This window comes from Pavona decussata, unplaced genomic scaffold, assembly GCF_977016875.1.
Source record: "Pavona decussata unplaced genomic scaffold, jaPavDecu1.1 SCAFFOLD_381, whole genome shotgun sequence".
NCBI classification, from domain to species: domain Eukaryota; kingdom Metazoa; phylum Cnidaria; class Anthozoa; order Scleractinia; family Agariciidae; genus Pavona; species Pavona decussata.
The window spans coordinates 2,135,771-2,162,243 of NW_028145755.1; the positions used below are offsets into that span (position 1 = coordinate 2,135,771).

The 26,473-nt window shown below is 38.9% G+C and overlaps 1 protein-coding gene across 5 annotated transcripts; it reads left to right on the forward strand.

Moving 5' to 3' along the window:
- The first annotated feature begins 22 nt into the window (after positions 1–22).
- Positions 23–24,988, forward strand: LOC146452071 (uncharacterized). 5 transcript variants are annotated; one of them, XR_014859831.1, is made up of 37 exons: positions 23–388; positions 1,893–1,946; positions 2,541–2,638; positions 3,814–3,891; positions 4,739–4,804; positions 4,880–5,017; positions 5,583–5,849; positions 6,026–6,115; positions 6,579–6,656; positions 7,731–7,758; positions 7,858–7,889; positions 8,731–8,805; positions 9,069–9,188; positions 10,544–10,648; positions 10,750–10,833; positions 10,954–11,008; positions 12,476–12,523; positions 12,937–12,990; positions 13,593–14,009; positions 14,551–14,604; positions 14,731–14,791; positions 15,582–15,677; positions 16,015–16,036; positions 16,824–16,884; positions 17,839–17,933; positions 18,044–18,121; positions 18,250–18,281; positions 18,671–18,747; positions 19,112–19,292; positions 19,602–19,766; positions 20,441–20,534; positions 21,103–21,150; positions 22,790–22,942; positions 23,022–23,095; positions 23,877–23,914; positions 24,246–24,543; positions 24,578–24,988. XR_014859831.1 is itself a non-coding variant. In XM_085098193.1 (36 exons), exons 1-36 carry the CDS (start codon positions 379–381, stop codon positions 24,362–24,364), a joined length of 3,345 nt encoding a protein of 1,114 aa, XP_084954319.1. In that variant the 5' UTR covers positions 23–378; the 3' UTR covers positions 24,365–24,988. The 5 variants fall into 5 exon arrangements, 4 of the variants coding, with proteins under 4 accessions (XP_084954319.1, XP_084954321.1, XP_084954320.1 ...); XM_085098193.1 differs by having other exon boundaries at positions 24,246–24,988; XM_085098195.1 differs by having other exon boundaries at positions 23,022–23,086; positions 24,246–24,988.
- Positions 24,989–26,473: the final 1,485 nt, after the last annotated feature.

The following is a 26,473-nucleotide window of genomic DNA, read 5'->3' on the forward strand; positions in this document are numbered from 1 at the left end:
AACCGAGGGGATCTGGAGAGAGGGGGTTCGCGTCTTTACTCGTTGGTGTTTTCGGATTCTTCGCAAATTGCACATTCTTTCTGGAAGAAAACATCACCTCTGGAGACCCTATATTTCTACAAATCTGTGTCCATTGCTTTGGCTGGACTGCTTGTAAAAGGGAGATGTGAACGGTTTGACCTTGTTTTTACCTTGACAGAAATATTTGTTGTCATAATATAATTTTCATGCTTAGGCTCGCGGGGAATTTGAAAATGTCAATTTCTCTGCTCTTGTTTGTCGATTTCACGTTGTTTTGGATAAACGATCGCTTATTTTATTGCTCACTGCGTTAATGAACCTCAGCCTGGAGAGGAATATTTGAAATTGCCGTGAAACATGAGCGAAGGTAAGTTCATTTCGCCAAATATTGTACACGTATAAAGTTATGAACACTTCAGTGACGATGTAATGTATCAGTCAATTCCAAGCGCGATCATCCCCCCCCCGGGCAACCCCCGGGCATTTGACCCCTGTTCGGCTCCACATAGTGGGGCATTTGACGCGAATAGAAACCCGACCCATCGGGCATTTGACCCGTCGAAAAAATGCTGGTCAGCGGTCGCATAAATTGTCGGAATGCTTACTATTTACTCGTATATTTTGCGTCAAACAGTTTTAATGTAGTAAGCCATTTAATACTACCATAGAGAAGCGTTCCAACAAATATATCTGAGATTGTTTTTGGCATGGCGGGGTTACATATTGCTCTTCGCTTCTCATTTTCAGTGGTATGTCCAAGTTCCCTCAAGCTTCGTTCTCCCTTTGCTCGGCGTTCGAAGCTCGACTTGTTGGCATGTCTAGGTTTCATAACATATTGTTTTTTATCATTGTTCTTGTTATCACACGTATTAGCAAACTTCATGTACATTAAATAAAAAAGAAAAGCGAGTATCGGTACATATATCGTTGAACTCTCTGTTAGTTGAGTTTCATATGTGATGTTATGCATTATCTTTAATAATAAATTGTTTTAAATTTATTAATGTATGAATTTCGTTGATTTTCATATAAACAGAGCTAGCGAATACAAAAAAAAAAAAAAAAAAAAAACCAACACGATGACTTTTCAGCCCCAACCAGTGGGGCATTTGACCTAGAAATCGGCCCATATAGAGGGGAATTTGATCAGGCATTTTTAAAAAAGTCAAATGCCCGGGGGTTTGCCCGGGGGGGAGATGATCGCTTTTGGAATTGACCCAGACATAAACTTTCTCTAGATCTAACGTAAACGTTTAACTTAGCGAATCTCTTAAATAGCTTGAAAAGGATTTATTAAGTTTATTATCAAATTGAGCTTTTTAGATGATAGCTGGTATAAATATTAATTTAACTGTATCGTGTCAAAGTCGCTGGACCTCAGTGTTTATATTATTAATTCCTGTGATTTAACAGTACTGTGGCTTTAATATTCCTTCATGCATGAATGCGTGCCACAATCGCACAAGTATTAAAGCGTTTATCACTGCTTCATCAACTTTTCAATAAGCGTATAGTAGGTGTTTGTCTTTCTGTACTTATCGAAGCTCAAAACTAGCAGATGTAATGGGAAAGAAATCAGTTGTCACTGCAACAGTATTGCAGTTCAAAATGCTTATGTTCAGCTTTCGTCTGGTATTGATAACCTGTTAACTGAGTAAGATAAGCTGAAGGTTAATATATGAACGTCAACAAATAGAAACTGGAGAGACGTAAGCACTGGGCAGGGAATAGAGCAATCAGTGGACGTCCCCTAAGGTCTCGGGGTTATAGCTAATTTATATGTTAATGAGCTCGTTAACATGCATGGATTAGACAAACTGGTGATAATTAATTTTAATTATCTCCTGTGCATTAACACTTTTTATTGTTAGGCATGAACTTCTCCTTTGGAAGACGCCAAGAGAAGGTGGACTGGCGTATGCTTGGTGAGAAGTGAATTATATAAATACCAAGCTTTACTGTAGGCATCTGATAAGTTTCTAACAGTCATCATTGTCTAGCTGAATATTAACCTGGCTGATACAGCTGTACATGCAACTCTTCATGGCATTGAAGGTTTTTCAATTTCATAACAGAATAATTAATTTTATGCACCATGGTCGAGAAAGGTAAATAATTGTTGTCTTCAGATTATATCTAGCACAAAATAATTTTTTTATAGTAAATAAAAAAGAAAATATGACCTCAATTCCATCATACTTACTGGTGATTTTAAAGTACACGTACTTTAAGTGATTGTTGTTTTGGTAATATCGGGACTTTTTCAGCAGAAGTGCTTGTCTTACACTGTAGAGATCACCAAGTGATTTAATACTAGCAATCTATTTGTTTTTCAACAATGTGATTTTCAAAATTCACTTTGAGCGAGATTGTTATTTGTAGAGTTATATGCAATACTTTTTATTCTGTAAATTACATAATTAGCAATATCATGTATTTTTTTTTATAGCAAAGTAACAGGTATTTTTTTCATTTTAATTGGACAGTAGTTCCAGTCTGATGTTTGTGATTTTTTCCAGCTTCTGTGGATGTTGATAAAATCCTTCGAGAAATGGATGTGAAGACATTACAAGATAACATCATGCATATCACATTCTGTAACATTGAGGCTGAGCTGGTGGGTGCATTCATAGCAGAATAATAAAACTTAATGTGTTATTATTATCCAGATACAGGGCTGCTGCTAACTTTTGAAGTTGGTGGGGAAAATATAAAAATATCAGGGGTGCCAGTGGTTTGTTTTTCTGCCAAAATAGCAATGGTGCCCACTCATAACAGCTGGGGAAAATCCCCAGCCCCAGGCCCTTATTGATAGCTGAGATAGGTAATAAAATACCCACAACACAAATGGGTAGCAGAAATGGTGCAGTGGTGAGAGCACTCGTCTCCCACCAGCGTGGCTCATGTTCAATTCCCACTGTTGACACCATATGTGGGTTGGGTTTGTTGTTGGTTTTGGGCCTTGCAGCCATGTCTTTGCTCCAGGTGCGGTTTTCTCCCCCTACAAAAACCAACATCCCTAAATTCCAATTTGACCTGGAAACTAGTGGGTGAAAGAGCCACTCCACTGAAGCCATTTATTCAGTGAAAGAGGTTTTGTCTACAGTATTGTATTGACAATATTTCAAGGACTCTGACAAATGAGCCTTTGCGCAGACTTCTTCTATTTCTTTTGAGCCACTTCGGATTTGAGCATCTCTTCTTTCTGCTCAAATGAAATGGAGAATTCTGTGCACAAGCTTTGACAAATGGGTGCATTTAAAAGAGGGTGGTTGTTTTATGGGTCCGGAGTCCTCTTAATAGAGCTTTTAACCAGTAGGGTTTAACATGGGTTTGAGTAAGACTGTGTGTTGCAGAAACACCAAAGAACATTCATGTAGAATGATGTATTATTTAATAATTGACACAGGCATACTCATAGTATGCATGTGTCATTTACTGAATAATACATCATTCTCATTTATTCACCAGGTTTAAAATATTCCATCACATTTATTCCATTGCGCATATGCCACACATGACATTCCAATCCTAGCAGTATGCAGGATGTTTGTCCCATGAACCTAGTTTAATGGCCTTAGCTCCCACGAGTCTCCTGTAGCTCAGTGGTAGAGCATCCGAACTAGTAATTGGAAGGTTTCAGGTTCGACTCCTGATAGGAGCACTCAGATTTTTTTTCCGAGTATGCCTCTGTCGTGTACTGAATAATAAATCATTCTTATTAAAATATTCCATCGCATTTATTCCATTGCAATGTTCATGTAGTTCTCTTTTTTTTTTATTTATTGACAGGGAATGCAGGGTGTTGGATATGACCCAAATTATATCAAGATGTTTAAACTGGCACAGCTTATTATTGAATACCTTCTGGTAAGTCAATACTGAATGTACAAAAAAACATTGATTGTAGCTCATGGAATTTGGCAATATAGACCTTTATCACAGTTATTTAAAATTTTTTTGTAGGCCAGGATATGAAAAACCATTTGCACTGTTAGAAAGAGCACCTTAGAATGAATAAAAAGGCAAAATTTGAGAGTCTTGTCTTTTAAAATAACAAGATCGTCAACGACTGCAGTGGATGACCACCTAAGGAATGCAAGGCACGTGCTCGATCTTTCTTCCTCTTCAATTGTTGTAAGGGAGAATGACACCTTCAAAAGAAGAATTAGAGACTGAGGCTATTGAAATTCACTGCCAGGCTCCGGCATTGAATCGCGACACTGGATATGAGCTCCTGGCGATCTACTGGGACGTTTTTTCACGTGATATTTTTAATTATCAACTTAATCATGTGACAAAACATCCCATGCCACTTGACAAAGATTCTGAGAGAGAATCAAAAGCTTGTATTTCAGCATAAGTTTTCGACCTGAAAACAAAACATTTTTGTTTGATTTAATATGACAGGATCAAGGAACAATTTTTTCTCTAACAACAAAGAAGTAGTTCTGTAAATTCAGGATTACTTTTACAGACGTTTGGATGAATGTGGAGAATTGATTCGAGAGTTTTGCTAAGCTGCAAAAATTCCTCAAAGTGAACTGTTCATTGTACTTGTTTGCTAAGTCATGAATAAGGTTTCCAAATTTTGAAGTTTTGATGATAATATTATGATGATGAATCATATGTGTACAAAAGGATCCATCATTTCAACAAAAATTGTACAGAACGTATTTATTTATTTACCTAACATTGCTATTGTTACCCTGTCTAGCATTCTCAACAATTCCTGTCGGCAAGCCTTGATGCAGAAAACAAGACACTGCAGGAGTCACTGGAGGTAAAAATAGAAATTAAAATGTTGTCATGTTACCTTTCATCAATCTTATCACTGTTTTGATGTTTTACAATGCAGGCTGCTCAAACAGCACGGAAAGAACTTGAGGAGAGAAAGGAAGCTTACAAAAAACTAAAGAAACAATGCCAAAAACAAAAGCAATGGATTGCCGAGTACCAGCTGCTGATGAGGGCTGGAGCCAGTGGACAACACAAGGTACTTCAGCCCAACCCAAAATTCACTCTCTCACTCCCTTTTTTACCTCTCTTCCTCCTAGGACCTTTCTCTCTCCCTTCCTTCTTTCCTTCCTGCCTCCCCCCTCCCTCCCTTCTTTACCATCTCCCTCCCTGCCACCATACGTTCCCACCTTCCTCAGCAGCTTACTTTAATATCTTCCATCCTACTTCCTTCCTACTTTCTTCATTCCTTGGGGCTATCTTTCTTCCTTCCTTCCTGCCTACCTGCCTTCCTTGCTTCCATCCTCCCACCCTCTTGCTTTCCATTTGTTCTTTTCGTGTTTCGTCTATTCCTCTTTGCCTTTCTTTTATCCTCCCTCCCTCCCTCCCTCCCTCCCTCCCTCCCTCCCTCCCTCCCTTCCTTCCTTCCTTCCTTCCTTCCTTCCTTCCTTCCTTCCTTCCTTCCTTCCTTCCTTCCTTCCTTCCTTCCTTCCTTCCTTCCTTCCTTCCTTCCTTCCTTCCTTCCTTCCTTCGTTCTTTCGTTCATTCCTTCCTTCCTCCTGTTCTTCTCTCCTCTCATTCTTGTTTTGATGTTCATGTTGTAGTGTCCTTGCTGTGCCAAATCATTTGTCAGCCATGAGTATGTCATATCACATGTGACAAGGAAGCACCATGAATATGCAAGTCAGATGAATGGAATGCTAACCTCTGCACTGCCTATCAAATCAGTGGGTGCTGTAACCATGGAAACAAAACCTGGCATGACCGAGAAAGAGAAGAGTGATCTAGAGCAAGAGTTAGAAAAGATAAAGGAAAGACTGCAAAAAACAGAGAGACAACTTCATGAGGAAAAGAAGTTGACAGAATCACAGGTATAAATTGAACATCAGTGACTTATTCCTAGTAGCTTTCCCTTGTCACATAATTTCTTGATCAGACTTCCTAGGGTCCAGCTTTGTGGTCCCTTTCTATACTTTTCTGTGACAAAGTTTTTGGTTAATCATGACTGATCATTGTTATAAGATCAAGTGATGTTTTCTTATAACAGAGAAATCGGTTGACAGCAGAACATCAAAGTATCGATGAACTAAGAGCAATGTTTGAACAATGGAAAGAAGAGGAAAAGGCGGAACAACAGGTCAGTGACTACAAATCATTAACTAAAAAGTTTTCATTGGAATGGTTTATTTATTTCCTAAGGCTGGTGGTCAAGTAGTTTTATTGAGATTTTTTTATCTGTTTTTTAATTTGCCATTGATTGCTCTTTTTCATCCAAACCAAAAATATGGCATGATTAGAGGATAGGAACACAATAATTATTAATGGCCACTCAAACTACAAAGAGCTGTCTTCTTTGTGACGGCCTGTTATCCTAGTGTGATGCTGAGCCCATGGATGGGAAATTGACTGGAAATATGGACCAATGAACATTTGAACACCTCTTTTGTCCCTTCAGTGGGGTGTAGTCCAACCACTCATTGTCCCAACACCGTGAGGCTTTTGCCAGTAAAAAATTCTTATTCTTAAAGAGATTGGCCTAAGGGTATTGGACAATAAAATTAAAACAAAAATTATTTGCTTTTTTAATAAAATTTTTGCAGCAAGAAATGGCTGAATTCAAGAGAAGCTACCAGCAGGACATTAGGAGAATGCAGGCGGAGAGGGATGAATATTCTCAGGTGAGCTCCTTTCCTTTGGAGGAATACCACATAAAAGTGACTGGGAGTCTTAACATTTTATGAATTATCATTTTTGTAAACTTTTTACAACAGCACCATGCTTCATATGCTATATGTAGCTTACATGTTAATAAGCAATCTAATAATAATAATAATAATAATAATAATACAGGCGGACCTCTATTAAGCAGCCACCCTGGGGACTTTGAAAACTGGCCACTTAATAGAGGTTGGCCATTGAATAGAGGTATCGAATACAGCACTTTACTGTCAAAATAATAATTCAGGACTTTGGAAAGTGGCCACTTAATGGAGGGTGACCGCTTAATAGGTGGCCGCTTAATAGAGGTCCGACTGTAATAATAATAAGAGATGTCAGGAAGGCACTTAAAGAGCTAGTGGGAGATAAAAGTGACACAATAGCTCTGCAGATACAGAAATCAGTTATCACAAGCCCATTCAACATTGCCAGGCGCTTTAAGCTTTTGAAATAATGGACATTAGGCGTTTTCTTATACTTTTATTTTTAATAATTATTTTTTAAGTGTTTTCATCGCGATGAACAGAACTTTTAGTATTTAGATTGAGGATTTTATGGATGGTAAATAGTTTTAGAATTTGATTACTAGGATTTTTATGATTAGAAGTTCGGAGTTTAATTGTATGGACTTTGGTCGTTACATTGATTGGCTACGGCTGGCCGCCCAATCATTGTTTAGGTAATCTGGGCATCCAGAAGTTTTTACTGCCATTTTATAATAATAAAGTAATCCCCCTGATGCATAAACATGACCAAAACTTTAACAAAATATCTTCATGAACTGGTTTAGCATCTGAAGAGGTTTTTTTGCATAAATATTTAGGAAACAGTAACCTTCACCTCAATATTATTAACAACTGCTTACTTCATTTATAAAGCAGTTTCAGTGATCTGCTTAGGCTGTCACGAATTAGTGGAAGAGAACAACCTCATAGATATAAAAGTGTTCAAAATTTACATCTGAAACAATGCAGGTGTGATATTTCACATATACAAGTCAATGACACTAAAATTCTCAATTTTTGTTTTTGCAGAAAGTCAGTGCCTTGCAGGATCAACTGAGTAAGTCGAGTGATAATTTATGGTTCTTTTGTCAAGACGACATGGAAATAAGTTAAGGGGAAAATAATCATTAGATAATGCTTTTATTTGTCTTTCCAGGACAAAGGATATCAATGGTGGGATCAATAAGGGTAAGTTTCATCATCATCATCATCATCATGATTATTTAATTATACATGTAATGGCTAAGAGCTACGTGGGATAGCTTGTTCAGAATGCATACTTATTTAAATAATATTAATTACATAATTAATACTGTCAAAAAAATAGACATTTCGTTTAATAAAATTGTTTCTCTTGGTGCCAGAAGCTTCAATTGAGTACTTGCAGGCCTTGTAACAGGATGAGGTTCTTTCTTGTAAGCAACCTACACCAATTAAAAGTGTCACTTTATGCAGAGATACCTCTCACCTCCCCCTTCAGTACTCCTCAGTTCATTCAACTTACACAGTTTATTCTAAGAAGTTGATGTCATTTTGTTGTCAATAAAAAAGGGATCTGTTTTTCTGTGAGATCCCAAAAACGTAAGATTATGATCACTGCCACTAGTGGTGAACTGGCTTTTGACACCAACAACCACAAGAACCCTTGTATAGCGTTGTGAAACGCAATCCTCATATATAGTAAGATGCTAACTCTGGAATCCAGAACCAAGAAAATCCTCCTTCTTTGGGCCTGTCACGCATTCCCTCTCTTCCGATCCCCCCCCCCACCATTTGTGGAGGAGGAATGTGTGACGAGCCCAAAGAGGGTCTGCAAAGGAGGTTACAGACTGTTGTGATGCCAGCGTGCTCACCAATGTGCCATCACCCTTTTGATGTAAAAGTAGCAGCAATTTAGATCAGCGCTGCATCTTCGATTCTCTTAGCTTAGAGTTACAGGAGATGTTCAACGCCATCGACATATATATGTGAACATTATCTTGATTTGCTTTCACCATTACAACTAATGGCGTCATATGCTTTTCTTCAGGATGAGGATGAAACTGATTCTCCCGCCAACAGAAACCAGATGTCAGAACAGTTAATCACACAGTTTGAGAACAGAGTGAGTACTTTGAAAATTCCCCTGGCTTTGCACCCAGACCAAAGAAAGGGAAAGGGCCGCAGGGAGATGATATAACCTCCCCCCACTCCTGTCTCAAGGTCTTTCTAAATCAGCTCAGCAATCTCTTTTAATCATCGTTCATGTATTTCTTCATTTACCATGGCAACCTACCCCTCATGATCAGCACCATATTTCTTCTCTTCGTAAATTCTCTTCCAGGCCTATGAAGTGTAAATTTTTGAAAACTTTTTGTTACTATCCAGGTTATTCAGATGCAAACAGAAACTCAACAGAACCTGCAGAAGGAGATGCAAAAGATGCAACAAAAATTCAAAGCTCGGGAAGATAAGGCAAAGAAAGATCACAGAGAGGAGATGGGAAGGGTATGTATTAGACATAACACGCGAGTCGCGCGTGCTTTGAAGAAGGGCTAACGCTTGAAATGTCACCTCTCTAATCTCTTTACGGTGGACAATTTACCTTTAGCTTTCAACTCTGTTTACAAACCAAACATTCGTTTCCACTCCCCACCGACTCAGCACCACAGTTTGTTTACAAACTAACCCCCTTACTCAGGATAGGCTGCCACATTGCTTAGTACAGCGGGAGAGGTTCGTCATGTATTCTAATGTGTCCAGAATGTCAGTTTTAACTAGAAAATTGCCAGTACAGATTAATACATATTAACATAACCTTATTATCGTGTCAAAGATCATAGCCGTGAGCTTGACCCTTTACTAACTGGGAACACTTAGTTAAGGAAAACATAGACTCATGATAGAGAGGACTCTGTTTAAATCATTTCTGAGACCGAAGCACAGTCCATCGTCTGACAAGAAGAAAGCCGAACAGCAGCTGGTAATCGAGCTTAGAAGCAAGCATGCTTATTACTAATTAATAAACTACTAATAATTAAATACATTTATGAAGCGCTAAAATTATAGATATTCTAAAGCGCTATAAATATTTAATAGTTATATAAATTGAAATAAAATGAATCGATAAGAATGATAAAAGCGATGATGAATTAGCTAGTACCTAACTAAGAAAAAAAATGAAAAAACCCTTACAATCAGGTCCTTTTTTAAGAAATTGGATAAGGGTAATTATTAAAAACTGCATCATTGTATAATGCAATTCGAGGGATTTGATTGGCTTAGCGGCCATGGTATATGAGCAATTATACCATGGCCGAGAAATGGCGACCATTAAATTGCCTTCTGGTCGTTCTTGCACAGCGAAATCAGTAAGATCTAGCAATATTTCTCGGTTGTTTTTAATAAAACAATTATTCCACTTGCGCTTGTTGGATATGAGATGATTATAGCCAACTCGGCGCTACGCGCCTCGTTGGCTATCTATCATCTCATATCCAACGCGCGCTCGTGGAATAATTGTTAATTATTTCTAAAGAAACTGTGGTACCACTTCAGTGAGGAAATGAGAGCAAAAGTTTGGTTTTATCAGTTGAATTGATTTGGTAAATTGGCCACCTGACAAAGGGCCAGCGCTAAAAACGACAGCTTTTGGATCTCTTTACATTGTCCAATATAATACGAACTCAGTTGATTAAAAAACAAACATTCATTTCTTTGAGGGACATATTGGTCATGTATTGGTAGTTACATCCCTGAGGGTGGAGATGCACAAAAAGATCACGTGGTCTTAACCCACTAACCCCACCTACCCCTTCCACCCCCTAAGACTTGCTACTGATAAGTCCATGTCTCTTTTGTAGTTTCAGGAAATGTTAAATCAGTATGAAGACAACCTACAAAATGAAAGAACAGAGAAGGCACGTCTATCTGAAGACTACGAAAATAGAGTACACATGCTAACCTCGGTAAGAGAGCTAATAAAGGTGACATACCTGTGTGTTACTTACGTTGGAATATTACTCTCAATTTTCGACATTTCTCGCCATTTCATTCGTGTTTTTCACAGCAAGTTCAAGACCTCAGTAAAGCGCTGGAATCACAAAAAGTGCAGCAAGCTCAAGACCTCAACAAATTGTTGGAATCACAAAAGGTGATAATGTCTCTTTTTGTTTTATGGCTTTTCAAAGTGACACCAAAAATAAATGACGCTGCCTCTCAAAGTTCCCTTGTCCTGTTTTCGACAAATAGTTTATACTTTTTATTTCATCAGGTGGAAACAGAACGGGTGCAATATTCTATCAAGACTCAACCACCTCCAGTCCTAGGTACGTTATAGAGCGTTTTCATTCACATGACTACCGGCCATATTGGTTTACTGAAACAAAAGAAAGTATTTGCATAAAAATAGAGTTCAATTCCCAGAGGTTTAGTTTGGGACACCAACATGGCCGCCATTTCTTTGTTTTGGGACACCAACATGGCCGCCGTGACGTCATGTGAAAACACTCTATAGGGACTTTAGGCAAAACACCACGACGACGGCGACGAGAGCGTCAAACAAGAGTTTTAATGAGGAAAACGATCGCTCTGTACGTGCTTTATTAATTTAAGTACATTTCTTTGATGTCCTTAGCAAAACGAAGTGACATGAATATATTCCAAGTTTAAGGTCCTGTTCACACGTATACGTTTTGGTTTGAAAATGCAAAAGTTTTTTTTTTTTTTACGCTTTTGCCTGCTGTCCACACGTGTTCGAAAGGGAGCTTTATCAATGACGACGGTGACAGTAACAAGAACGTCAAAAAAGCAATAGGCTTAATAACCAAACAGCTCTGCATGTGCATTACACTTTTTGTTACATTTCTTTGCCATCACTGCACGACTAGGACGTTAAATTTCCTGATGGGGCATTTTATGGAGGACGTAAACACACAAGGACTTAACTTGGTTGCAGTCTCCAAGAATTCAACTCCAGGAAACTTCACCTACATTTGACATTTAAAGCGAGTTAAAATAATCGTGGCGACGTTAGAAAAAACGGAAATTTATTTTAATAGTGACGTTTTCGCTGCCTTCGCCGCCGTCGTTGCTAAAGTTCCCTCATGTGTTAATTCTTAGGTTGTCTTTGTCATCTTTATTTGCCATAAAACACATTAATCAAAGAATTTGGGACAGAAAGGAGGATTTATTTTCTCTTACTTAACCATCTATTATATTAATCATTGCCAGGCAAAATATTTAGATTGCAGAAGCAAACTTATTCACCAGTCGTTGAGGCTATTTATCTCTGAAGTTTATTATATTTATCAAATAGAATTTAAGATCAACAAACTCACCAAACATGAATCCAGTTTTAACCTCAAATGGAACAAGTATATCACCAGTTTAAGTACTTCATAGCAGCGCCCATGTCTTTATTTTTCCCATTTATTTACTTTTGTTATAAATTCTGTTGTTATTATTTTATTTCGCTGCCATCATGTAACCTTTTTATAATGTAAGTAGGTGTAGCGTGTTTTAGGGTGTATGATATTTCTGTTAACTACATTTTGGATGTGCCACAATTAAAAAAAATTAAACCAAAGACAACAGTAGCAGTAAGGATATGGCGAGGAGACCTCAGGAAACCATCGGGCTTGTCACAAACTGTTATCATGGTTTAAGGAAAGTGGCCAATTTTACCACTCCTAACAAACAGACAAATACTGCGCTAAACATGGCTTCCTCTCAGGTGTGGCCAGGATAGGAGTGTTTGCGGAATTAACATTTTTGTTCTGTTAATGTCTCCGCAGCATCCGTGCCTCCTGTTCCAGCTCCCAGGCAAACCAGCCCCGCCCAAGGTTGGTATACAACTGATACTTGATGTTGGTTAATTTGAAAGTAAGAAAGCTTTCATGTTATCTTCGGCAAATGTTGGTTCATTTTTGGAAGTTTGCAAGATCTTAGGGTATCTTTAGATGTGTTTGGAGAGGGTTCAGAAATCTCTAGAGTTGTCCTGAAGATCTTTTACCTGCCTTTGGTAACATTCAGAGGATTTCTTAACTCTTCAAAGATGTTAGGATTTGACTGGCCGGTTTATAGCTGCTTTTGGAAAGATTCAGAAGATCTTGGAAATTAAGGTCTCAAAACTGCTTACATGGTATTTCACAAAAGCAAATATTTTTGAGCGTAAGGCAGGCTCTCTGCACTAAAATGAGAAGTACAGACGCAATGTAACAATTTTCTTTACCACATTTTTATTATTCTTTTCCAGCAGAACCAGTTGAAAGAGAAAGAGCGAAATCCCCGGAAAAGAGCGTGACAACAGGTACATAGTCGTTGACTTATGTTGCGTTATATATGTTATATACACCTGTAAACTGAGGCGTTTTGTGAGCAATTCCAACACAAGAATGAACAAAAGCCGGACTTGTCGTGGAAAGAGTGCGCATGCGTGAACCAGTGTCATTTTGGCGGGAAACGAGATAGCCGTCGTCATTTTACTATGAGTTTTTGTGAGAACGACGTAGTGGCGAAAACAAGTCCTCAAAACGTAGGTGATGTCGTCCTTTTAGAATAGTACTTCGCTAAAAACTTGAAGTCAAATCTTGTATTTGTAGTCGTACTCGTACAAGTATCTAAAGGGCTCTAGTATCAAAACTTGTACGTGAAAAAAATAACAAGACGTCATGTTTGCTAATGCCCCTTCCTCTAGAGTAATAAATTAGCTGAAAGCTGTTGGTATTCAGAAAATATTATCTCCTCGGTAATCGTGGGCAAACTTTGGGAACTCTAGGAAATTGTTGGAAAATCTGTTGGATATGTTTGTGTTACCTCAGACTGCTTCAGGTAATCTTCGGAAAATCAAGGAATGTCAATCATTTCTCTGCTGAGCCATGCATTATTCTCTTTTTATTTTCTTCCTTGCAGGAGACGCCATTACCTTATACGTATCTTCTAACCAAGCAAAGTCGGGACAATACCGACTCTGGCGCCAGTCATCAGACGGCTCAAACGAATGGTCCAACTTATTCTCTTTTTCCGCCTTCATAAAACCCTCAGGGAACTTCACCTACCCGCTATACGTATTTGCCGCAGGGGGATCCCCGTATTGGCGGCAGTACATCTCCGCAAGTCCCTCCCCTCCCAGTGTGGAGTATCGCCTGGATTACATGTTCTACTGCTCGCAGACATCTTTGCCAGGGACCCTGCAATACCACGTGCTTGAAGCAGGCAGTGTTCCTGTTATAAGATCGTACGTCTCCAAATCTAAGAATGTCCCGGGATGGAAATACAAAGAAGTGTCTTTCTTTGCCCGTAAGCCAGCCACTGGCGGTGATAAAACGCGTTAGTATGCTTCTTTTTTTGGATCCGTTGAGATGAAAATGATCACAGTTTTTCATGGCGCTTTGCGTGAGTGAAACGCTTAATAAGGCTTTTACCGAACAGTAAAATACGCTTAATGGAACGTGACGCATTAGGGGTGGTAGGTCAGGCAATGTTGTGTCGACCCCATGCTCTCTATTCAGTATGGTTAGGGTAAAAGCCTTCCATGGCTAGGAAATTGTACCAATATGTTGCACAATTGTCTAGAAATGAATCTTACCTTTGCTGGGATTGGTTCTTGTTCTGTAAAGCCCTATTCATGGCTAGTAGTTCGCCACGTTGTGTCTATTTAGTTTATAGTACAATTTTACCTATTGGTCGAACTTTGCTATAAAAGCGTCAGAACACTATCCCACGTAGTGTGAGATAATCAAAACAGCGCAATTCAATAAAAAAAATCGTCCCTTTGTAGGGACCTTTCAAGGTATAGTTATTCGAGCATGATGTACTTGTTGAAGTTGTAGTCCAACCTCTATCCCAATTATGTTTCTTTTGTTTACAGTGACAAGTGTTTCCGCATCATTTGAATCGACTCTGACGGAGGACAAATCTCAAGGTTTGTTTGTTTTCCTTAGTTTTCTTTTCACAGTTCCGCTTCTAAGTCAAAGAACCTTCAAGTGTGGCTCGAATTCTCCAGTGTTTCAAAGGAATACTAATATGTTTTACAATTCGTTTTTTTTAGACTTTGAGGAAAGTGAGTCTGAGTCTGAAGAAGAAGCACCACCTCCTACAATACCAAAAGTGTAAGCAATTGTACTCTTTGTAGATTAATAATCTAAGATACAATTCAAACCGCCATGCTCTAAGTGATGATTAGAACAAGAAGAAAATACTAGTGAGCAACAGCTTTCGTTTGATTAGAAACACTTCAGGAGTTTTTCCACAAACTCAAAAGTTAGAACCACTTTGTACAGCATAATAAACAGCACCACAGGAAAGAATTGCTCAGTAGCTTTCATTTGAATGGTCACACTTTAGGATTTCATCCACAGACTCAAAAGTTAGAACCACTTTGTACAGCATAATAAACAGTACCACAGGAAAGTACTGCTCGGTAGCTTTCATTTGAATGGTTACACTTTAGGATTTCATCCACAGACTCGAACGTTAGAACCACTTTGTACAGCATAATAAACAACACCACAGGAAAGTACTGCTCTGTAGCTTTCATTTGAATGGTCATACTTTAGGATTTCATCCACAGACTCAAAAGTAGAACTACCTTGTACAGCATAATAAACAACACCACAGGAAAGTACTGCTCGGTAGCTTTCATTTGAATGGTCACACTTTAGGATTTCATCAACAGACTCAAAAGTCAGAACCACTTTGTACAGTGTCATAAACAGTACCACAAGAATGTTTGCTCAGTAGCTTTCATTTGACTGGCCAGACTTCAGGATTTCATCCACAGACTCAAAAGTTTGAACCACTTTGTACAGCATAATAAACAACACCACAGGAATGTTCTGCACAGTGGCTTTCATTTGAGTGGCCAGACTTCAGGTGTCATTAAAACATCTTTTATTTCAGTGAGGTACAGGACGTTGATGCTAAGGAAAGTACGGGGGAAGTTGATGGTAACGAAAGCACAGCAAGCCGTGAAATGGACATCAAGGAGCTAACTTCGTGAGTTACTTCTCGGTTTCTTTTTTTTCTTATGTTGTAAAGTTCATTCCCAAGAGAATGTAAGAAAAACAACAACAACAACGCTTGCTGTGCGTTAGCAAAGTTTTTTCAAAATGCATATCCAATTACAAAACAGTGTTTTTTTCTCAGCCAATCAGATGCAAAACTTCAATCGCACGTGATTTGGCATTTACTCGTGTTTTAGAGATCATAGCCCACGGCATCCATTTTAAACTTTCTCCATTTAATTCTAATTGGCTAGCGGTTGCTTTGGTAAATTTGCAATTATTTTGAATGAAAAACCTATTCCTAATAGTTTTTTTTATTCTTTTCATAGGGGTCTTTCCAGTTCAGAATGGGTGAGTTGCAATAATTTTCTTTCTTTGGATTTTCTTTGTTCATCTGGAATGAGTCTGTTTTTCACCACTGATTTAGGTTCTATCTCAACCTTTAGCGGTTTAAACCTTAACCCTACCTAGACCGGGAAGTGAGGGGGGTGGGGGGGGGGGGGGGAAAGGGAGAGCAGCGACTTCGAACCTGAATAACTTTTTTCAATATTCGAGCAAACGGCATGAAACTTGAGGACTTTTTCGGAAATTCATCTGGGAAAGATTTGATGTGGTTGGTTAGTGTTAATTGATTTTTAAGTTACAATGGCAACCAATTTTTGACCAGCAGTGTTTTCAGAAAATGGAAAATCCCCTTTGAAAATGAAGAAAAGTTACTTTTCTTTCTGTAAGTTTTGTGTTTAGCTCATAGTAGTGTTTCATTATTGGTTTTGATTACTTTTCGTTCAATTTCGGCGCTTTCCTAAAGGTTTTGGGAAAATGCAGAAATTCACGACGGCGTGTCCAAGATGGCTGCTGTTTGGCAATCGTGACGCAATTTCCACGTCATATGGGGTGGAATCCCCCCGTCCCTGGCCCCAAAAGCCAAAAAAAAAAGCTCAGTCATAGGGTTAAGTGATTAGAATCTTATTTCTTCCTGTAACTTCAACACAATCAAACATGAACAACAGGAGAATTAAAAATGTCGCTTAAAATTATCTTGATGATTATAAACTGCTAATCTCCTAACCACGACTATAAGCAATGTACAGAGACTGATGAAGAGAATTTATACGGTGATAATTTTTTTTTCTTGCAGGGTACAACTACTCTTCAAGTTGGCGAGTTTCATCCATTTCCCCACAATGAGTTGATTACTTGTAAGTGTACTTTCATCTCGTTTACCTCTTTAAGATTGTACACTACAAAGCAGTCTTTGTTTTACCCATAAGCAGTGTAACTGGGAAGCGCACAAAACGCTGATAATCGTTTATTAGTGCCCATCTGGGTATGCATCCTCGCTGCAGTTGTCTTGTTGTGTGGCCGCTTTCAGATGCCAAATTGACTGTCAAACCGATAAGGAATTGTTTTTGTTTTCTGGGAAAATTGGCCTATGACGAGAGCATCCTGACTAAATATGATTATGATTATTCTTCTGCACGCGAAATAAGCAACTGAGGAAGAGAGAAACCGCGAAACGATCATCTATTGATGTCATAGCTCAACCTCGTTCCCAGGGTCTCTCCTGAGAACGAGGTTGGACATATCCTTACTATCTCCAGTCTTCTGCCTTGCGTGGTATTATACTCCAACAGGAAGTAAAATTTCATGTAATTGTTTATACGTCTCAAACGAGAGAAAGAAAAATAAAGAGGGACGTTTGTTGCCATTTTCATACAAGAACGTCATCAAGATTTGATCAATTTAAATAAAAATTCTGTCATATACATATTTAAATGAAGTCATTCTAATGCTGAAAAACATTACGGATTTACAACGCGACTAGAATTCAAATATAACACATTCGTTGTAAACGTTATCGAATATATATGTTGTGGATTATTATTGTTATTTTTTTTGTTTAAAATTTTTCAAATCAGTTTAATTTTTATTTTCCTTTGTGCAGTATTCATTTCCATAATCCGAGACAAAGGGAAATGAAAACCAAACTGGTTTGAAAAATTTTAAACCAAAAGATATTTTGAACCACGACATATACAACCATGCGCCACGCATACTGTTGTCACACAGTTGTTTTGTTTGTTGTTGGTATTTAAATACTTTGTTGTTTCCAAGAAATAAAATTCTTATCCTAACATGTTGGCTGTTTGTAGCTCGTTTTAACCACAGATTTGATGAAGTACAGGCATGCCGACAGGAAATTGTTCAAATTCTGGATCAGAAACTCGCTAAACAAGGGCTGTCAGCTGTAAGTTAAGATACAAATCATTAGAGAATTCATTGATATTCATTGCTATCATGTTTTTATTTTCCGATAAAGCTGTTTGCCTGATAGTTTGATCTGTTCGTCTTTAATAGGAAAATACACGACTGTCTTCACAGAAGATGGAAGCAAAAATGGCTGCGCTTAAAACGGAAAGGCAAGCACGGAGCAAGGTGAGAAGAACATGAAAGTTGGTGGTAATTTGTGTCCTTTAATGTTATGTGGCCGAATCGTCAGTTATTAGTTTCTTGTTATGAAAAGAAAGATTTATCAGTGGCCAAATGAACTTTTCTCCTTCCAGAAAATCAAGAACTACACTGAAGTCAGGCAACAGTAAGTGAACCGTTTGTATTTTTTACGCTTTCGGTCACATTTCTGACGTCAATTCATCTGCCTGAGTGGACAGGGATCTTTTTCATGATTTCAACTTATTTTTGCCAAAAACTTCAAACAGCTAAGTCGTCATGAACACCTCTGAAAACTACAGTAACCATCTTCAGAATAGTCCCTGCCGGCTTGCATAAGCCGATTTAGCAACAGAACGGGAACGTCATTTAAGGACGCGAGAGTGCGTGAAATAGTCTGGACGTGAGTCTTTTTCAACTTATGGGTATTTTCGATGTGCGCGCCGTTGTCAATTGACGTTCCCATTCTGTTGCTTATTCAGCCTATTGCGTAAGCTTTGACAGGTTTGTAATGATCTTGTTTTTCTTTTCCTTTAGATGCGTTGAAGAGTTACAAGAAATCGTGAACAGGACTTACCGCAGTGGCGCTTCAACTGGAAAACCCGGTTTATCAGGTGTGGGTCAATTCCCGTTTAGCAGGTTTAGGTGTATCGTACCAAAAAAGTACATTTACCCATAATTCTTAGCGTACGAAAACGCTCATAAAAACGCACAGAAAAGTTCGAAAAATTTCAAACGTAGCATACACAATGCTGTTGCAAAAAATATTGTCGTAAAATGTACAGCCACCATCTTTTTCCGTAAGGTGGATTCTGCTTAAGCGGAGATCCTTGCTTTCAGCTTTATTCATTCTCCTTGTTTAAAGTAAGTTTGGTTTCCTTTTGAGATTTTGTAAAGGCCTCAAAATTATTGCTTCTAGAAACTGAGGGAACAGATGTATTTATTAGTTTTAGAAAAATTACGTTGCATTTCTTTCAGTGCCCAGTGGTTCTCGTCCCACAAGCGCCAGCTCTCCCGCGGGCTCTCGTCCCGCGGGCGCTAGTTCTCCCGTCAATAAACCTCCTACCTTCAAGACCGCAGCAACCGCTGTTCGTACTTCCGGTGCACTGCAGCAAGGCTGGAAGTCACCTGCTCCAAGGGGGAACCTAGGCTCTACTGGGTACGTTTCGATTTTAGAATCTCGATTTTTTTTATGACCAATAGACCTATTTGGCTAACCCAATGTTGTACCCAATTCAGATCCCCCGGGAAGATTCTTTGTTTATTGCATTTGCATGATATTGTAGCATTCACATTTAAATGATATGGAAATACTTAGAACAAAACATTTTATGCCCAAAGGATTTGAATTGGGTACAACATTGCGTTAGCCGAATAGGTCTATTTAGAAACTATGTACGCTTCAGTCAGCCAGCGAGTCTACACTCTGTCATATTCAGTTACAATTCTACTGTTTTATCTGTGTTAGTTCAACCACTGGTGAGATGACTGTCAGCGTGACAACTGTCACGGACCGTTCCTTCAGTGGTACATCCGTGACAGAAAGGACCCTGAGCGAGTCTGAGGAAGAAAGCGTGACTGAAGAAGGGTCACAGGAGGAAGACGAAGAAGGATCCAACTGGGATTCAGAAGGGTGAGGCGTACATGAAGGATATATATGCTACTATAGTCCTGCTGTGCGGGCGGAACGCTTTCGTAAGAGTAAGGCGAAATAAGGCGAGTCCAAACGAATATTAAGGGCGGAATACACGTAAATTTGAATGAAATTTGAAGAGGTTTTAAGAAGGGATAGAGGAAAGAAAATGATTTTTGGAACACTAACAGACAGTTGATATCCACGCAAGAGCACCCCAGGTTGCTTGTGGACTAACTTGGTATCCGTCTATTAATTATTAACTACAAATTCCAATTTTAAAACTTCACTAAATTTTCAATATTTCTCTTAATTTTACCAATCTTTCTAGAAAAACTACTCCTCCCAAATATCCCAAAATTTACAAAATACCCCACGATACAGATTCACAATATGATGATAGGGTTTTTGGATTGCTTGAAACGCGAACGAGATTTTTCCTTTAAGTTCTGTCAAGTGGCAGAAAAATGGCGTTCAGGTGTAACTCCCCCTTAAAAAGGCGAGGATGAGCTTAAAATGTGAACATGGGGATTATGGGTAGAACGTCTAGTTGACGTCACGCCAGCTCTCTGTTGGGTGAGCGAAAGTCGGAAACTCTACCGGAGAATTTGCCAAAGCTTACGTTTTTCTAATGGAAAGATTTTATTGATTTTTGTTTGGTGAATTATTTACAGGGAAGATCCCAAACCTGCCCCTCAACCGACTCATAAAGTGGCAGTTCATATTCCGTCGCAGCAAAATTTTGACTGCGACTCAGAGATTGAAGAGGTGAGACAGGTTAACACGGTTGACGTTTCAGGTTTGGCAAAACCAAAACAAAGTAATTACTCTGGCCAATCATAACAGGTGTAAACAATACAATGAACCAATCAGAATTCCACGCAAATACATGCAACCGGCGTCAAGCGCGGGAAAACGCGTGCGAGCAAGGCACTATTGGTTTTGGATTTGCTTGTTATTGGTTAAGAAAGCGGCTCGAGCTTTGCTAGCCAATTACAGAGCAAAGTAAAGCAAGAGCAAACCAAACGTGGAATAATTTTCAACACTCAATTAAAAACCGCTCGATCAGAGTAAACCACAACCAATTGCAACATGTTTTACGTGTGTTTTTCCCGCGCTTGGCATCGGTTGCGTGTTTTCAGGCGTTTGGCACTGTTAACAGTCTTTTAAGTTCTGATTGGCTCCTACATTTCTGGTTTTATCAGTTCGTTATGATTTTCCATATTTAAACCTACTGGAAAACTACTGATCTCTGATATACCTGTTTAGACATTTACTTGCGCAGATTTGTATTAGATAACTTTGTGCTACTCATGTATGTTATTTTGCCTTACAGCTTGCCGCAGTTAAAACTATTCCCAAAGCCGCTCCACGAGGCGAAAAGGTGAGTCAAAATATGAATCTCCTTTCTACTAATGCGTTACTTCCTTTTATTATATGGCTGGCTCCGCGAGCGGGCAAGATGAGTCAAATCCTGCGCTGTGATTGGCTACCCGAGCGGGCAAGATGGGGCTATCTTGCCCGCTCGGGATCACCCGTTGCCCGTCCGCTTGGCATCGAAAGTTTAATCCCAACAGCAATGCAATCTTTTCTTCGATTTTCTCGTTGTTTTGGGGGAAAACGCTCACTTAAAAGTTCGGTAAACTCTCAACATTTACCTAAAGGGAAGGAAAGAGAATGGAATCGTCCTGGTGTAGTGAAAATTTTGTTTCAGCAACAATGAATGTGAGTTGTATCGGTGAGTTGCTCTGCGTGTAGTATTTTAGATAGAGTTGATTTTGTAAAACTTATTGTCTCAAGTCGAGTGCAAAATTAATAAGTTCTCTGGGTTTGCAATGACTGTATTTACATCATAGCGTAGCCAGTGGAAGTTGCGTTAAGTGTTTAGAGCAGTTCAGAAAAGTATTTTTTTCAAGTTAGCCGAAGAAGCTCACGTTTTTAATTTAGCCGTGTCTTGTTTGTTGTAAACAATAAAATCTTACCAAAGTTTCGCCCAGTTCTCTGATTTACCCACTCTTTTTTTCGGGTTATGGTTGCATATAATCTCAAAATCTATTGTTTCATTCAAGAATTAATGATTGGAAGCCGAAAACTGTGTAAAAATGTATATTATTTACACCACCGCGCGATCGGCTGAAAATGGCGAGTGCCGGATTCTATTCAAATCTTCCCTCTCTTGCGAAAATCTAACTTTCTCGTTCTCAATAATTGTATACTCCCTTTAAGCCATTTTAAAGTTAGAGCCCTAAGATAATTTAGATTCCTTGTTTCCCACGATTACATGCTAATCCAAAAATGCACTGAAAATAAATCTTGCACCGGCCGGCTACGAAGAATTTCTTTCCGAGTAGAGCAGTTTCATGTCCTGTTTTGTTTTGTTGTAGTTTTAACTTGAAGGTAAAGCCATACAATAAATCCTTTATTGACCAAGCTTGTTCGGTCAAGATGGCTGGATATTGGCCTCGTTCTTTTTTTGCGTTTTCATGGACCTCGACTTCGTCTCGGTCCATAAAAACGCAAAAAAAGAACTTGGCCAATATCCAGCCATCTTGACCTCACGCTTGATCAATAACGCATATTTAGTGATAATTCGGATAGTTTCTGCGATAGAAAAATACGTTGGTTGATGATTTTCAGTGTTCTTAGCACCCTTCGTGTTAGGAGAATCTGTAGATGACGAATCCTGGTCAAACTTCTTCGTCGGCAGTATAGGGCGGTTTTCTAATTATGACTGTCTTGAAATCAAGAGCAAAGTAACCGTATTTGACCAATCACAGCCATTGCCAGTAGCACAATGAGCCAATTAGAACTCAATAGAAAAAACATGTAACCGGCGTCAAGCGCGGGAAAGTGCGAATGTGCCAGGTGATGATTGGTTTGGTCTTATTCCTGATTGGCCAAGAATACAGCATGTTTGCTGTGATTGGTCGGACTAAGCCCCGTGAGTACTTGGAACCAAATCCAGAGCTCTGCAAACGTGAAAAAAATATCATACTTGTGTATGACTCACTTTTGTTTGCCAGGTACGTGAATTAGCTGAATCGCTGGAAAGGAGCTTGAGTTTTGGATCTTCAGTCAAGAAACCCGCTGGCGGAGTCTCCCTTCACTTTCAAGGGAATGATGATGAGAGCTCTCAGCCTCAGAGAAATACTACACAACAGCCTTCAAAACAACAAGTAAGGAGCATGCGCTGTTATCTCCCTTACACAGTCTCTTTTGCCAAGTGTTTACGTCATTTTCTATTCTCTCTCGTAGAATGACGATGACTTGGATAGCGACTTTTCCCTTTCTTCGATCGACGAGAAGACACCGGGGCGAAGGTACGAATTGTGAATTTCTAGCTATTAAATTTGCAGGGTGAAAATTGTGGCAAACAACGATGTCCTCTCTTCATCCTTTATAGAAAGGGGGCCCTCATAAATGAGCTGTATAGTTTTATGCGGTATTTTCGGTCTGAAGGCACAGTTTTCGATTTGGAATAGAGTACAGCAATTTGTCATTTAGACCCGGAAATGGTGAACCATTCACGGCGCCTTTCAATAACATGCGGACTCTAGCATCCAAGATTCAACCAACCTTTGGGCTTTTTTTACTGCCGTCAATCTTTAAAGTGGACCTATAAAAACAAAATTCTTTTATTCCACGGGGTCAAAAGGTCATTTTCGTGCGGTGTGATTGGCGGATTTTGATGCACTTTGTGGGTTTCTGTATTTGCGGTCAGCCGGTTGTCGCCGTAATTATGATTGACAGCAGTAAACCACGCAAATCGTAAGTCGGGTTGAAGTTCAGAGGCCGTATGTTATTGAAAGGCATACTAAGGAGTTCAGTCTGAAATAAAATATAAAGATCGTATACTTTAGTCTGGAATAGGGCTAGCGTCTCGAACTTTGGGTTGTGCTTGTACGCCCGACCCAAAATTCAAGCAGTACACTTCCCCCCAACCTGCTACCCACTCACCACTGTTTTAAACATCAGCAGTCCCATGTAAGTGGAACTCGATTTGTACAGGAGAGTAAACGACGGTTTATAATGGTCCATAAATCTGTTTAAACACCTTATTATGATGAACTTCATATTGCTGAAGTTAATTTTTTCGCACTGTTTTATCAGGCCCCCTGCTCAGGGACGAACAATACAGCAGTCATCAGGTGAGAACTCTTCCTTGTTTTACCCTTAGCCTGCAGAACAGGCGTTATTTTATTCCTTTTTTGCATTTTTCAGGTGAGTGGAGGGAAGCATGGGGAAGGAAACATGACTCGCGCTTGTCTCCGCTCCCCTGAAAAGCACACACACACACACAAAAAAAAAAGAAATAAAAAAAACGTCTGTTCTGGCGGGTAGGTTTACCTTTCCCTCTATTCGAAACACCACTATTACCAAGCCCAGTATCTGGAAGATTTATCTGATATGGTTGCCTTGGTACCTAGACTCTCTTCTTAATTTGCTCGAATCTAGGACATACCTTCATTTCATTTGTAGGTATGACGCAGTCGTCTGGCCGACAGAGTCCTAGGCTCGAGTTTAAAAGACCTCAGCCCCAGGCCACACGTGTGGAAGCATTCACGGCCGATGATTTCTCCGACCTTGACGATGACTGAAAGTTCGGAAATCGTCGCTTTTCCATTTCCGACGTCAATGTTTGTGTATAGCTAATGTGGTCTAATAGTTCTAAGCCATTTCTTGTCCGAATTAACAGTTTATTTTCCGCCAAATTGACTTTATACTTACAGAGAATTTAGTAGCTGCTTGGTCTTTTCAACTTGCTACAATTGCTAAGGTCAAATTTTTCTATAGAAAGAAAACTACAGTAGTTGTATTGTAAGTTTTGTATATTTTATATGCGAATAATATACTCTTGAAGTGTTCACCAAAACGTACTGCAAACGTATAGTTCATGATGGCCAGTGGTTTGGCTCAATACAAAAAATTTTTCCTATAACTGAATTGTTCCCCTAAATTATAACTTGGAATTGAGAATGTTGTCTAATCGAAACGTTTGTACGCTTTTCTATTACATACAAGATGTGCAGAGAGTTGTATTTATATTATATAAGACAAGTTGTTGCGTGAGTTTATTTTTCCATTTGTCACGGTGTATGAAGGTGAAAGGTAATCTCGTAGCCAGATCTCCCGCGGCTCCCATTTTCACATTTGGAAACCTGCAGAGTAAGATATGGGTACGAGATTTGGTCAAAGAAAATAAAAATGAAGGCACCAACGAATATTGTCTTTATTATTATTATTATTATTATTATTATTATTATTATTATTATTATTATTATTATTATTATTGTTATTATTATCATCATCATCATCATCATCATCATTATTATTTTATTATTATTATTGTTATTTATTATTATTATTATTATTATTATTATTATTATTATTATTATTATTATTATTATTATTATTATTATTATTATAAAATACCTTGCAACCTTACGGATTTTTACAGCTATAAAAACACGCCCAATACCTCCAAAGGGCATGGAAAATCTGGAAAGTTGTAAACCATAACAAACAAGTGAAAAATGCCGACTTCAAAATTTGGTCATTTTTGACCAAAAACCTTGGACGTACCCCTTGGGAAAAAGTCGATGTTTGGACGAAATACAAATATTCTTTTAAAAGTTTCCAATCTAATCAGTGTGTTCGAAAACGTCCCCTGAGACACTTTTTAGGCCTCCCAAGGGACCAGGGACAAAGACGTAGCCCACAAAGATGAAGTCAGGGTGAAACTTAAGCAGAAAATTCTTTGCACTTAAAAATGATTCTTAAGGGAGTTTTACAACACGCCGAGATCCCTGGGGACATCAACAAGTGAAACATGGCGACTTCAAAATTTCGTTATTTTTTAACAAAAAACCCTGGACGTACCCCTTGGGAAAAAGTCGATTTTTGAACACAAAATACAAATATTCTTTTAAAAGCTTGCAATCGAATCAGACTGAGTATAACCGAAAACGTCCCAAAGACACCTTTTAGGCCTCCCAAGGGACCAGGGACAAAGAAATAGCCCACAAAAAAAGAAGTCAGGGTGAGAGTTTAACAGAAAATTCTTTGTCAGGGCGTTATTTGCACTTAAAAATGTTTCCCAAGGGAATTTTACAACACGCAGAGATCCCTAGGGCCACAAACAAGTGAAGCATACCGCCTTTAAAGTTTGGTAATTTTTGCCCAAAAACCCTGGACTTACCCCTTGCAAAAAAGTCGATTTTTGGACGACATACAGGTATTGTTTTAAAAACTTCCAATCGAATAGGTGTCTCCGGAAACGTCACCTGAGATACTTTTTAGGCCTCCCAAGGAACCAGAGACTAAGAAATAGCCCACAAAAAAAGAAGTCAGGGTGAGAGTTAAACAGAAAATTCTTTGTCAGGGCGTTATTTGCACTTAAGGCCTGGCTAAACTAGGAAACATTGTTGCGGAAACACTGTTGCGGAGGAAAATGTTTCCCAGTTTAGCCGTCCGGGAAACATAGGTTGCGGAAACAAATTTTGCTGCTCGGAAACAAGAAAATGTTTTTGCCTTAGGTCAAAAACATTTTTGCTACCTGGACACAAATTTTGCTTCCGAAACAAATGTTTCCCAGTTTAGCCACCGTGAAAGCAATGTTGACTAGTTTTCAGTGCTGCTCATTAAAATGTTTCCTAGCGACAAAGGCAGTTTATTATTATGCGCATGCGTGACCCTCTGTTTTCCGA

Bases quoted from the DNA above. Each gene is read 5' to 3' on its own strand.
- LOC146452071 (XM_085098193.1), top strand. The intron at 14,792-15,581 runs GTAAGCAATTGT...CTTTTATTTCAG, and splicing joins CCTCCTACAATACCAAAAGT to TGAGGTACAGGACGTTGATG. The intron at 23,915-24,245 runs GTGAGAACTCTT...TTTCATTTGTAG, and splicing joins AACAATACAGCAGTCATCAG to GTATGACGCAGTCGTCTGGC.